General features: G+C 31.3%; 1 protein-coding gene across 1 annotated transcript; it reads right to left on the reverse strand.

Annotated features, from left to right (window-relative positions):
* Positions 1-2,069: 2,069 nt before the first annotated feature.
* Positions 2,070-5,031, reverse strand: LOC139872240 (CBL-interacting protein kinase 2-like). Its single transcript, XM_071860082.1, has 2 exons — positions 4,830-5,031; positions 2,070-3,973 (listed from the first exon to the last, which is right to left on the reverse strand). The coding sequence occupies exon 2, from the start codon at positions 3,626-3,628 to the stop codon at positions 2,243-2,245; it is 1,386 nt and encodes a 461-aa protein (XP_071716183.1). The 5' UTR covers positions 3,629-3,973; positions 4,830-5,031; the 3' UTR covers positions 2,070-2,242.
* Positions 5,032-15,315: the final 10,284 nt, after the last annotated feature.

Genomic DNA, 15,315 nt, shown 5'->3' on the forward strand with positions numbered 1-15,315 from the left:
TGAGGTTACCAACATAATAAATGACGAATGAAGTGTATGGACCATCTATGGGCTTTATATTCATTAAATTCTAGACCAGATGCTATGCTATATATTCTTTCTTGCATGCAGAAAAATTATTTAATAAAAGTACAGTTATGTTTAATTTTTACGGTATTTTTTATTTAATTTTATTTTTATTTTTTTACAAAAAGAGTACTGTAACTATTAGCGATTAAAATTAATTGCATGTTTGTTTACTTTTACAGTTCGTTGTATAATTTGAGTTTAGTCGTCGATCAATCGATTTAAAAGCACACGGGTTAAGCTTGTCAAATCGGATAAATTAATCAGTCAATGTAGATCCGGTCAACAAGTCAAAGTTGATATCTAGTCAGTCAAAAATCAGTTAATAGCGAAAGTTAGTTAACATTCTATTAATTTTCAATTTTACCAATTAATCTCTACAAACTTCAAAAAATTGATCCTCAGATTAGTAATTTTTACTAGTATTAATTTGTTTTTAACCATCTCTCAGGATCAATTTGTTTCTGTTGGGAGTCCCTACTTTATACTCCGTACATAATTTGTTTGTTATGAAGTTTACCATGCTACCGTACCCCTTTGAAATACGTAACTATATAACGAAACTTATTATTATAAACATGTTCAACTTTAATAATCTACTACAACCATAAAGCCGATTACTTTATACAATTGTTGATTTTGTACTAATTACATTATTAGTTGTCTATGTTCGTTTCAATAACTCATTATAGAACATAGGTTTTAGATTCTAATTTCTAACTATTATTCGCAGTACTCTGATTCTCAATATTATTAACATGTTTTACTCGCTTTTTTTTTTTTTTTGACCAAAGATATGTATACTAGTGAAGAGCAAGCAGAGTTCAAGGACAGCACCAACGCAAAAAATGTGAACAGTATTCTAGGACAACACTGACTCAAAAAGTGAAAGAGTGGCTCACGGTATACTATATAAGGAAGTTAAAACAAGCTCACGAATATAATTTTCGACAATCAGCAAAAGGAAATGTAATAAAAATGTATAAAGCATTGTCGCACATTAGATGCTGATCCGTTGTGGAGTAGCGGAATGCCTTTTGACAACGTTCTCGACTCAAAACGTACGCACATCGGACGCTGATCCAGAAAGCTGTCGTGGAGTAGCGACAGTGGCGGAACTAGAAAATTTTTCCATCGGGGACGAAATTTTTTTTAAAACCGTAGCAATATTTTTTGAGCAAAATATGAAGGCTTTTGGACAAAATACGGAAGCTTTTGAGCAAAATATGGAGGCTTTGGGGGCAAAATACGGAGACATTTAGGCAAGGAAAAATTCCACTGGGGCAAAATAAAAAAATCTAAAATTTTTTGCATTGAAATTTTGAAATTGACTGGGGCATCTGCCCCATCCGTCCCTACATATTTTCGCCACTAAGTAGCGGAATGCCTTTTGACAACGTTCTTGACTCAAAATACACGCTGTCGTGGAGTAGCGGAATGCTTTTTGAGCACGTTCTCGACTCAAAACGCAGAGGCATCCTCCTCGACTCCATATGCTCAGATCAATCTTTTGTGGCCATGCACATTCAAAAGGTTAAGGTTCATAGAAATGTTGGGTGAAAGTGGGTTGATGGCTTGATGCCCATATGTTTTTATCAGCTGGGCACCAATTTGCCTTTAACCAGCGCTGCATTCATCAATACCTTTCTGAAATTTGAATCACATCATTCATCATCCAAGTAGTGAACATGCCACAAGCTTAACCTTATCATTCAAGTGCCAACCCACTCTTCTCTTTTGGCAGGAAAACGCAGTATTTTCGTGTGTGTGTGTGTGTGAGAGAGAGAAATACAACTAAACACACATCTTAAGCATAGGTTTTGATCAGTAACCCAACGGCACATATTGCAACTGGTTTTGGCCTTTTGGGGTCCACCAGTTAATATGCCTGTAAAGGTTACATCCTCACTCACGGTTGGCCATGGGTGAAACGTGTATACATCTATATATATGCATACGCTTGTTCGTCTTATGCTTCGTTATCAACACCAGCGACACAAATGAGCAGAACTTCTAATATTACTAGCTTACAAAAAAGTGTTTAACCAAGGTTGCATGACATAATCCAGTGCAAATTTCATACGAAACCAATACAACCACACAAGCTAAAAGGCAAACGATATAAACAAGTACACGTATAATATTAGATAACTCAAGAGTAGGATATACATACAACTCAGGGCAGCTGATCCTGCTGATGAGGCTGCTGACGTGGCAGAGGTCCTGGTTGCTCTGGTGACGGTAATATTGGTTGCTCCGGTGTTTGTATTATTTCCGGTTGCCAAGTCCAAACTATATCTTGAAGTCCAGGTCTTAAACCCTCATTTAATACCTTCTGATATTCCAAAGTATCACCATTTGATTTTTTAATTTCAACCATATGAAAAGATTGCGCGAGTTCAAATATCTCAGCATCGAGTGACAAAATTCCTTTTCTACCCTCATTTGTTCCTTCTAGTTTCAACAACCCCGCTTCTCGTTTACTAATCTTCATCTTCAAACGTTTCGCGCTTTCTTCCAGTTTCGAGATGATGTAAGCAGCAGGTCGACATGAAGTAAATCTCGCTTCTTTCTTTTGTCTTGGTTCTTCAAACAACGCTGTCAAGTCAAACCCTGGTGAAAGGGCAATAATGTCAAATGCGTTCATATGTGGAGGCCTCATTACCTCCCGTTTCTCCTCGGTAGAACTCGAAGCTCTATCAGAATCATTAATTTCAACCTCATTTCTTGATTTTCTTGAATTTGTTCCTTTTTTAAACCATGCATTTTCTTTAATTTTGGCCATTGTGATTCTATAAGCGGGATTCGGATCCAACATTCTCGTGAGTAACCGTTTAACCTCGGGTGGAAACCAATTCGGACATTTAAATTCCGCCTTACCTATCTTTCTATACATTTCCATTAAATTCGAATCGTGAAACGGAAGATAACCAGTTAACAGAACGTATAAAATCACCCCACATGACCAAATATCAGCTTTGTCACCATCATAGCCTTTTCTGTTAATTACTTCGGGTGCCACATAAGCAGGGGTCCCACAAGTGGTATGAAGTAGCCCGTCTTGATGCTTAGATTCAGCTAGAGCACTTAACCCGAAATCAGAAACTTTCAAATTATCATTTTCATCCAACAATAAGTTCTCGGGTTTCAAATCTCTATGATAAACTCCTCTGCTATGACAAAAATCGACCGCATTGATTAACTGCTGAAAATATTTACGAGCAATAGATTCCTTTAGTCTACCTTTTGATACCTTATCGAATAACTCACCCCCTTTTGCATATTCTAACGCGAAATATATTTTGGTTTTAGTCGCCATTACTTCAAAAAGCTGTAAAACGTTAGGGTGTTTTACTAGTCTCATTATAGAAATCTCTCTTTTGATCTGGGTCATAAGCCCTACCCGTAAAACCTTTTCTTTATCTATTACTTTAATCGCCACACCTTGGCCCGTTAATGTATTCCTACCATAATATACCTTTGCAAATGTCCCTTGACCAAGTAATCTACCTAACTCATATCTATCCATTAAAACACTCCCTTTATCATCCATGATTTCCATTTATTGTATCTTAAAACTATAAACTACAAGAATTTATTCTTTGATCTTACTAAGGAGTTTTTCTACTGAAGCGGCTTAACCGTCTTCACACAGATGATGCACCAAAGAATCACACGTGATGTCACACCGGGTTGTGGGGCCGACATCTGATGAGCTGGACACGATGTAACCAGTCTCATCAAGAATGAAAACGGTTAGCGGAAACAAGGCAGAATAAAAAGGCTTCTGGACCTTCACGCACATTTTTCAGCATTCCACAGCTTCTTTTGGAAAAATCAAAAATCGAATTTTTAAGATACAAATATGCTTTAACTCTTTGCGAGTTAAAAAAAAAAACAATCGGGCCTGAAAACAAACATTTATAAAGAGAAAATGCTTAGCCTTCTGAAACAAAATAGAATATGTCAAACACAAGCTAATGAATACTTGAAATTTTAAGAAGACCTGCTAATCACACACAAAAACACAAACTATGTTTGTACTTCATTCACTCATTCATATATATTACAAACTATTCATATATATGCAGCCTGGACCAAATATACTTTTAATTTGACCTTATCTTCATAACTAGTTACGCTACACGCTACTGATCCTTCTTAAATTTTACTTGTAAACAAATCATACTTTTTGCAAAATACAAATGTTAAACTATACTTCACAAATTTCAGCGAACCGATCTAAATGAAATAAAAATCATTGTAAATGTAAACCACACTTTTTGTCTACTAGCAAAGAGTTTAACAAATAATAGCATTTTTCATCTTTTTCATAGCTCTACAGTTAATACTCGGTAGTTTATTAGCATCAAAACATATTTTAACTGTTTACAAAAAGGCAGTATGAAAAGTTGAAAACTAAAATGCATTTAATGGAAGATTACAGCCTAAACATATAAAATATGAATCAAGGATATAAAATCACTGTTCATAAACCTAGAAACCCTAACTTCCTAGAAATAATTACTAAATAGCTAGACTACAATCTCCGTAATTATACTTTCAATCATTCGATCAATGGAAACAAAGGTTTAATACAAGCAATCAACAATTATACACAAAACGAGTCTGATTATAAACTTAGATCCGATCAGAAACAGTTTAGTCTTAAATAGCTAACAGATTACAAATACTAAAATCAAGTAACAAAAATTGCATAGAACTACATGTATACATAATACATAAATATAACTGAATTTTACCTAATCCAGTTGAGGTACTCGAACAGCGCTTCAAATTCGAATTGTGCGAATCGTATTTTTTTGCAAATCTTATGGTTATTTAGTTTGTTAAATTAGAAGGAAAAAAATTAAGAATTGAATTTGGTAGAAATTTGAAAAATGGCTTGCAATTGCAATTGTATAGGAGGGAATAGGGATCGTGTTGGCTCCGGAATATTCTTTATTTGTGTGAAAAAGTTACTACTGTAATACGGAGTACTTTTCTAAAAGATATAAATTTTAAGGATTTTGATAAGAACTTTTTTAATGAGACGGTTATTATTATTAAAAAACTTAGACATGTGCAAATAATTTATATATTGATCGAAAATAGTTAATTTATTTATGAAAACACAAAATTACTCCCGTCGTCCTTGAACATATAGTGAAATTATACGCGTCGTCCTCAAAGTTTTTTTTTTTTTTACGTTCGTCGTCACTAAACTTGCATTTTATAACGTACGTCGTCCTTCTGTTTACTGTCCGTCTATTTGAGCCGTTAGCCTTCAGCATGTGCCAAACATATGAGGCAGTTCTGTTATTTTATCTCTTTTATACTTCAATGACGAACGACGTAATTTTGTCTTATTTCCTTTCTTCCCTTATCTTCGTCTTCATCCCCAATAAATCTGTTGATAAAGTCCTTGAACAAAATCAACACCCAAATCAAGAACAAAATCAATTTTCCTCTTTTTGTTTTTTCTTTCTCAATTCACAAAACCCTAATTTATTTCAACAAAGATCTATAAATTCACACACATACGTACCCTAAATAAACTTGTTGATAAAGTTCACATACATACTTGCCTCGTCACTCAACTGATATGTGATCCTGGAATTAAAATATTCGATTCATCAAAATGTCTTCTCGATTACAATATGCATAACCCTAATTAAACCCCGAATTATTCTCAAACCCTACTATTACACCTTCTAGTTACAACCTTAAATTACAAATCTAAATTAATAATTAAAGAAGCATATCAATGATCTTACACTAACATAAATAACTAGCCTTTAAGAGCTCGTGCTTTGCACGGAGGGCCCTATAAAGACTAAGTATAAGATTGGTAGAAACAGAATAAGTAGTAACTATATATATGTATGACCGTACCACTATTTTATGCAACATTTTGATCATTAACTGGACCTTGTCATCATGTAATCCAGCATCCTCAAATGCTGAGAAAGCATCAGCAAACAGCACTTCAGCTCACTGCACAATTTATTTTAACAATTAAAAAATTCCCATAAGAGATACGAACAGCAAACAAACTGATACCAAACTCAAAAACAAACTTGAAAGAAATAATCGAGGCCATAAAAAGAGATAAAGATACCTTATAACTGTAATATCCAACAGCATAGTCATCTGTTAATACCACACACGTCATCATGAGAATATAATAAGGATATATGGTTATAGCAAATCATTTGACTACAAACAATAAGGCTAAAACTCCGAAGGAACTTGTCCTCTGGAAGTGGAGGAATTACTTGAGTTTTTCTACAAAACCTCCGATCAACATCATAAATCGATTCAGGACTCCCAGTAACATACTTGGTATGCAGCTCCAGGTCCACTGTTGCACCACTTAGTTACATTACAACATATAAATTTAAATGATTAACATATTTACTTCTTTTGTGCAGTGACAAAGATCAGTGTTCCTTCAAGCGAAGGCGTACAACAACATATAGTTGTAATGTATTCTAATGGTATTAAACAAATATAGACCAAAAATTATTATGTTCAAAGGATTAATGTTATGTTCACCTGACGAAGACTGAGGCTGCCAGCACGGAAAGTTGTAGCAGCAAAAAGCAAGATATATATCTTTTGTATAATTTACAAAAAAAAAAAAACAAAAAAAAAAAAAAAAAAAAACCTGACCTTAACATCTGCAGCCTGAACAACGGATGAAAGCAAACCACAAACCTTCATATCGATACGTAAACACTTTTCCCTCGAATCCATATTAACATCAAAATCAAACCATGATAACATCTGCAGCCTGAACAACTGATCAATGTACCGATACACGAAAAAGACAAAAATTTCATCATAATCCACATAATAACATTCAGAAACACTGATAGATCACTCATTAAATAGTGAATTATGTAATTTTGCAAGTTCTTAGTCAGCGTATAATTTATAATTTATTATATCATGTATATATTATCCTATCTTCACACAAAGTAAGCTAAAACAGATCCTAGGGCATGCAGTTTATGTAACAATGATAATGTATCTAATCTTTACACAATTACATAATATTATTTATCAATAATTAGTATTATTTATCAATATCAATAATTAGCATTAAGTGATTTAACAGGAGGTGTCAATGCTGATAAGTAGTAACTATATCAAATTCTATAACAACATAAGTCAGCAAAAAAGAAAAAAGAAAAAAAAAACTAATGTTTCAAAAGGAGCAAAACTACAGAGTATTTGTTAAGTCATAAGGAGCACAAAAAAAGAACCTGTAAAAGTATTTTGAATCAAAACCTGTTTAACTTCTACAAAATAATTAAATATCAACTAAAAGAAAAGAAATATTCATATAGATAGAATATACCATTATAACTTATTAATTCATGCCAACACAAAATAATTATATTACATATATAATTGATTCATTCAAGAGTAGAATTGAAAAAAAAAAAAAAAAAACAAAAAACAAAAAAACATGTGCCTTACCAAATATGAAGTCTTCCAAATCAGAACATGGTTTGATAACGCGAGAAATCTTTAGCAGCCATTTATCTCGAAAATACAACCGGCACGTTTGCATTAACAGCTAAAACCTTTCGTCTTTTTTCAGGTGACATTATGCTACTATAATATTAAAAGCTATAGATAAACTTATTTAAACTAAACACTAATGGTAACTTATACAGTATTGATAACAATTATACTAAGCACAACAGTATATAATCATGTGCAGCTAAAAAATACATGACAAAGAAAAGCGAAAAGCACACTTACATAACAATGTCGTAAACCGAAATTAAGCCAATGAACCAGAATATCAAAGGTCAAAGGACTCCTAACAATACAGATACAGGAACGTCTGTTAGCAAAACCAAAACATACAAAACATGATAAATGTGCAGAGTAGGAAGACAAAAAATAAAATAAAAAAAGTTGAGTTAAACATAGTAACTAAGAAAAAAATATGTAACTGACACAAAAACAAAGCAGCAGCAAATCACCGAAAGTGTAAAGAAAGCATAAAAGTCAATATGAGATATATCAGTTTGCGAAAAAAATACTCCGTACCTTGGCAAAAGGATGAAGCTCATTTTTTTTCAAACGTTCGCAAACTGATAAAACCCCTAATTTTTCAAACCTTCGCAAATCACCGCAAACTGAAGGAACCAAAACATTTCAAACCGATGATAACCTAAGTTATTGGAATATGCATGTAGAAGACGACAACAAACTGCTTCTTCAAGATGAGCAAACTGCTTCTTGAATGGGTCAACATCATGTGAAACCGAAAGAAAATTAAAGTAGATAAAAATTTATTCTACAAATGAAAATTTCATTTTTGATCAAGATCAATGAGAAATTATTATAACATATTATTAAATTAAATAGATTTATGATTTCCTACGGAAATACATGTATACCTTAACATTTTAACATATTTACTCTAGGCACACTAATGAAAAAAATAGCATTACAAAAAAAAAAGAGTAGAAAAGGTAATTTCAACTAATGTATGTGCAAATGTGTCAATTAGCTATATGTATTATATTATTATTACTTCTAACATGTAGAGAGCTAACATCGATCTTACGCCTTCAAGAGAAACAATTCGCGGTTATAAAAGCCACTTTTTTAGAAACATTATGCAGTCAAACCAACTCAAGTTATTTTTACCTCTCCAAAAGACAGTTTGTTTTTATCCAGCCCGCCCAGTTTGACACTTATAACAATGATGATATACAGAATAATCTTGTGACAACTACGTATTGGGGTATAATATTTTTTACTATAATGGAATAATATCTAATTTTTCAATAAATATAAAATAAGAGACAACAAAACAATGTACATAAATGGATATAATCAGACAGTTAAATGTTAAACTGTTTACAACCCAAGATTATTTAAGAAACTCTTGCATGAATACATACTAAAGAAAAATCTTTCTCGAAGTAAAAAAAAACAACAGAAGCTGAAACATATCGTTTTGTTTTAGAACCTTTTATCCATGTATTGAAGCTAAGTTTAACAAAAAAGGTAATCAGTGACAAAATGAATATCCAGACACATTTTATGTTGGCTAATCAGTGATATAGAAAAAGCAAAGAAACATAGTATTGGAGCAAATAAATTCTAAAACCAATTATAAATCAAAGCAAATGAATTCAAATATTGTAACCTAAATTATCTTTTTAAACCAAATTAAAGACATTAATTATCGTTAACCTAAATCGCACCTGTGTTAATCGCAAACCCTAATATATGAAAAAACCCTAATATATGAATATTGTAACCTAAATCGTTAACAAACCCTAATATATGACAAATATTGTAACCTAAATCGTTAACAAACCCTAATATATGAAAAAATGAAATTATCGAACCTGTGTTAATCGAATATGAAATCACACGATGGTGATGCCGGTAGAATGGAGTACGGCGATGGAATGTGATCGCATATGATGGAAGGCGGCGGTGATGCCGGTAAAACGGCAAACGGCGGAGTAAGTGTGTGGTTTTTTTTTTGTCTGCGGCAGTTGAATGTGTTTTTTTCACATCAGCGATTGTTTTTTTTGTATTTTTTTCGGACACGTGTCACTTGGTTGGTGTGGGACAGGTGTTATTAAAATGACCAATAAGAATATGGCAAATGGCTAGTTGGAGAATGATTGATTGGATGGGTGACATGTGGCAATAAGCCACATGATTTGTAAAGGGTAGAGATAATTCAAGCAATTCAGAAGCATATCAATGATCTTACAGTAACATAAATAATAATTCAAGGAATTCAAAATTCAGAAGCATATCAATGATCGGAGTACGATGAATCAGCCGAATCCAGACCTCCGTATCACGACAGTGTACGATGGCGGAGTAGACTGAAAGGACCCGTTCATATACATTATAAACGATTCACAATAGTTGATTACATCGCGAGGTACTTGACCTCTAAATGATACATTTTACAAACATTGCATTCGTTTTTAAAAGACAAACTTTCATCACATCGAAAGTTGACGGCATGCATACCATTTCATAATATATCCAACTATAATTGACTTAATAATAATCTTGATGAACTCAATGACTCGAATGCAACGTCTTTTTGAAATATGTCATAAATGACTCCAAGTAATGTCTCTAAAATGAACAAATGCACAGCGGAAGATTTCTTTCATACCTGAGAATAAACATGCTTTCAAGTGTCAACCAAAAGGTTGGTGAGTTCATAGGTTTATCATAAAACAATAAAATTCATCATTTTGATAGACCACAAGATTTAAATCCTGCATGGTATAAATGGGCCCGAATTCTATACCCACCTGTAATGTACATGCGATATCTTTTAAATACAGTACACTTTTCTCGTGTACGAAATCATCTTTCATAAATCTTAGAAACCGTACACATATCTTGTGCACAAAAATAACATACACATAACCTGTGTATAAAAATCATTCTCTTGATACATAACATTCACATTACTTTCATAGCTTGGCTTGGTAACCGACCTTAACATATAATGCGCATAATAATATCCCCAAAACGGAACATCTCGTCTGTATAATAATCATATAAATTTTGAAGTACTAAACACCACGCCCACTAGCCCTTCCGTCTAGTGAACATTCCGGGTAGGGGTGTTAAACCCGGTAGCTACCATTAGGATTCGCGTCAATTAGGCCTGCACTAATTCTCAAAATTAGTGATGTTCCCTAATTCTTAGGTTACCAAGCACTAATAATCAGGGGAAAAATATTCATATCAATTGTGGCAATTATCACGTCCACATAATTCAATCGAGGAATATTTTGCTTGTGTCTATCTCGTCAAACATTTATAAAAGCATTTCATGTATTCGCAGTTCAAAATGTATTTCAAAAGCATTTAATAAAGCAGTTGTAAAAGTAGCGCATGTATTCTCAGTTCCAAAAATGTAAAGAGTAAAAGGGAATCAAATGAACTCACCCTATAATATTTTGTAGTAAAAATATTCATATGACTAAACTAAACAACGCAAGGTTGGCCTTGGATTCACGAACCTATAACATTTGTATATTTATTAATATACATAATCGTAATCGAATAAATATATATATTATTAGTGATTTAATTTTTATATTAATAACTTATATATATATATATATATATATATTTCATTATTAAATGTATTCATTTTTTATATAGAAATATTAATATAATTAGGTTATGTATATAAAATACATTTTTAGATATAACATTTGCTTGTGAAACTAGTAATTATTATAACACTTAAATGATATTTGTCACGTAAAAATATTAATATTGGTAATACTTAATATTACTAATAATAATAGTAATGATATTAAAGTTTTTAAATATGTTAATAATACTAATAGAAGTGATACTAATACTAATATTAGTGAAGATAATGATAACTCATATTGTTTTCATAATAATAATAATAATAATAATAATAATAATAATAATAATAATAATAATAATAATAATAATAATAATAATAATAATAATCCTAATCATAATAATAGTAACAATTCAACTATTAGTGATAATAATAATAATATTCGTACTTGTATTTATAATTATGAAAATTTTATCATAATGTTTAATAATAATAATAATAATAATAATAATAATAATAATAATAATAATAATAAAAATGATACTAGTACTAATATTAATATAACTAATAGTAACTTTTATTATTTTCATCATGATACTAATAATAATCCTACTGATATTAATAATAATAATGATACATATGTTAGTAGTAATTATAGTATTAATACTGTGATGACCCGGAAATTTCGACTAAATTTAAACTTAATTTTAAATAATTAATGACTTCGACACGATAAGCAAAGCCTATGAAGTTGAATCTCAAAATTTTGAACTATTCAATTACCCTTCACTTGTTCTCAACGATTCGCGAACCATTATATGTAAATAGATACATATATATACTATAACTTGAAAACGTAACAAAGTTTTAATTGCATGATACCGTACATTAAACTTATTGGTTTATATATCTATTTGAATATATATGATTTCAAGTTATTTAGTAAACGATAGTAACATTCGATTATTGATTCGATTGATATTTAGATAAGTTAACTAAAACGTTTAAGATGAACAAGTAAAATACTAATTTGCTACAGTATTTTCAAATTGCTACAGTACCCAAAATGCTACAGTGTTTTCAAAAATCACTATTTGCTACAGTGAAATTGAATTGCTACAGTAACTTTGCTACAGTAACACTATTTCAAAATGAAAATGTATATATTATATATATATTAACAAATAGCGAGACGATGATTTATAGAAGTAAATGACCAAAACATTTGAAAGTTTAAGATATACTATGAGTGGTATAGTTTATGGATAATTTAAGACTATATTTTGACAAAGGTACGTGACACGAAACGTAAAATGCAAGTTTTCTAAAGGTACGAAAGGACATTCGAAAAACTGGAACCGGGACATAAGTCGAGTGATGACGTACGACTTATCGGAACAAAAATTACAAGTCAACTATGCACGTAAATTTAATATAATATATAATTAATTATTTAAATTATATATATTATATTAATATTTTATCATGTCGACAAACAAATGGACAAATGATTCTGAGCTGGAAAATGAGGCCATGCGATCGCATGGCCATCATGCCCAAAATCCATGCGATCGCATGAGGCAAAATTTCAGGCCAAGTGCTATAAATTCTCGAGTTTTGGCCAGATAAATCACACACACACATATATTATTTTTACTCCGTATTTATTTATTTTATTATTATTATTATTATTATTATTATTATTATTATTATTAATAATAAGATTATTATTAATCTTATTATTTTTATTATTAGTGTTATTATTTTTGCGATACAAAAATAATAATGTACATAAAATATTACGACGGAGTGCTGTCCAAGTAATTTTTCAAAACGAGTTTTCGAGAAAGCTAGAGCTAAGGAAAATATGGGTTATTGCCAAGGAGGTTATGGGTAATATTCGGGGGTATTTTTGTGAATCAAACCTCGTGCTTATTATATCCAATGCATCTACGTGCTTTCCTGCAATATTGTATATCAATATTAAACTGTGAGTTTCATATGATCCCTTTTACCCTTTACATTTTTGGGCTGAGAATACATGCAAATGCTTTAATAACTGTTTTACAATAATTATAAAATGTGAGTTTCATTTGCTCCCTTTTTAATTGCTTTTGCAATCTATATTTTTGGGCTGAGAATACATGCACTTTATTTTAAACGCAGTGGATACAAGTACATACTAAATTCTACACCGAGTTTGAACCGAAAATCCCTTAGCTTTGGTAACTAGTAACTGCCAGTTATAAGAACTGGTGGGCGCGAGTAATAGTATATGGATCCATAGGGCTTGACATCCCCGTCCGAGCTAGAGCGCTAGCCTTTTAACGGACGTATGCTATTTGATAAGCGTACACGTTGGTTTGCGTGTATTATTAAGATGATTATACAAAGGGTACAAATTATATATACGTTAAAGTTTAGTTACCAGGGTGCTCAACTTTGTAGAACCGATTGATAAACGTTTCGGATGAAACAACTAAAATCTTGTGATCCCCCTTTTATGTAAAATCTATTGATAAACGTTTTGAATAAAACAACTGAACTTTTGTAATCCACATTGATATACGGATTATGTGTAATATTAAAACTATGAACTCACCAACATTTGTGTTGACACTTGAAGCATGTTTATTCTCAGGTTTCCTAGAAGTCTTCCGCTGTTTGCTTATATGTTAGACAAGCTATGTGCATGGAGTCATACATGGCATATTTTTCAAGGAAACGTTGCATTCACCAAATCATCACCATGTATCTTATTTTGACTGTACTGTCAATGGAAGTACTATTGTAAACTATTATTTACAGTGATTGTCTATATGTAGAAATCATCAGATGTTGAAAACCTTTGATTTAAATATTCATTTATGGTGTGCCTTTTCAAAAGAATGCAATGTTTACAAAACGTATCATATAGAGGTCAAATACCTCGCAATGAAATCAATGAATGACGTATTGTCCATATGGATTTGGAGCGATCGTCACAAATACTTATAATGCTTGTAATAATAAGAATAATTGATAATGATGATAATAATAATAATACTAATAATAATCATAATATTCATAACAATTATTAATAATAATAATAATAATAATAATAATAATAATAATAATAATAATAATAATAATAATAATAATAATAATATTAGTAATCTTATAATACTTATAACTATGATATTAATGACACTAATTAATAATGATAATCATAATAATAACATAATTAATAATAATAATAATAATAATGGTAATAAAAATAATAAAAATGACAATAATAAATTACTACCTGGCTTGTTAAAAAAATGCCACCAGCAGGAATCGAACCCGATACCTCTCGATAACTCGTAAGCCTCCTTAACCATTCGGCTGTGTGTGTTTTTCTGTTTCAATACCATTACCATTTTTTTAACCCGTAAATTCTTCTGTTTAATTCATCTTCTTCCCCAAAAAATATAAATCAGTCGACCAGGGTTTTGAAACCAGTAATAACCAAATTATTAGGATTTACCATTATTAGTGAAGTTTCGTTCCGAAATTTGAGTGAGGTCGTCATGGCTAACAATAAAAATGTTTTCCTGACGAATATAAGCTGATAAATAAAGTTTTATTACTGTTGAGTAACATGGATAAGATAATTCTATTACTTGAAGAGTACGAATGAAGCTATCACAAAAGAATGAAATGAATAAATGCAAGTTCGTCTTAACCGGTGACATAGTCACGGTTGATTTCCGAAATTCAAGGGAATTAAAGAAAATATCCGAAATCTAAAAGATTTGATTCTTCGGCGAGTAACGAATTTGTATTTTTTTTTAAACCCAGATATGTACACGTTAGATGGTTTATGTTTCTGAAATTGATTTGGTTTGATGTTTCTGATTCTGAAACGAATTTGGATTTTGCCTCTATCGTTACATTTTTTATTCACATCAATATTGACGATAAAGTTTACTTGTTCCAAGTGGGATGATAATTCACAGTTCTGAGAAATTGTTCCAAGAGCAAGTAGACTAAAAGAACCACACCTAGATCCGATGATATCATCTTCAAACTTCTCGTCAAGCTATTTGAATTATAAGTGTAATTATAAGTGTAATTTTTGATTTAAAGGTCTTGATTTTGAT

Source organism: Rutidosis leptorrhynchoides, chromosome 10, assembly GCF_046630445.1.
Source record: "Rutidosis leptorrhynchoides isolate AG116_Rl617_1_P2 chromosome 10, CSIRO_AGI_Rlap_v1, whole genome shotgun sequence".
In the NCBI taxonomy this organism is placed as follows: domain Eukaryota; kingdom Viridiplantae; phylum Streptophyta; class Magnoliopsida; order Asterales; family Asteraceae; genus Rutidosis; species Rutidosis leptorrhynchoides.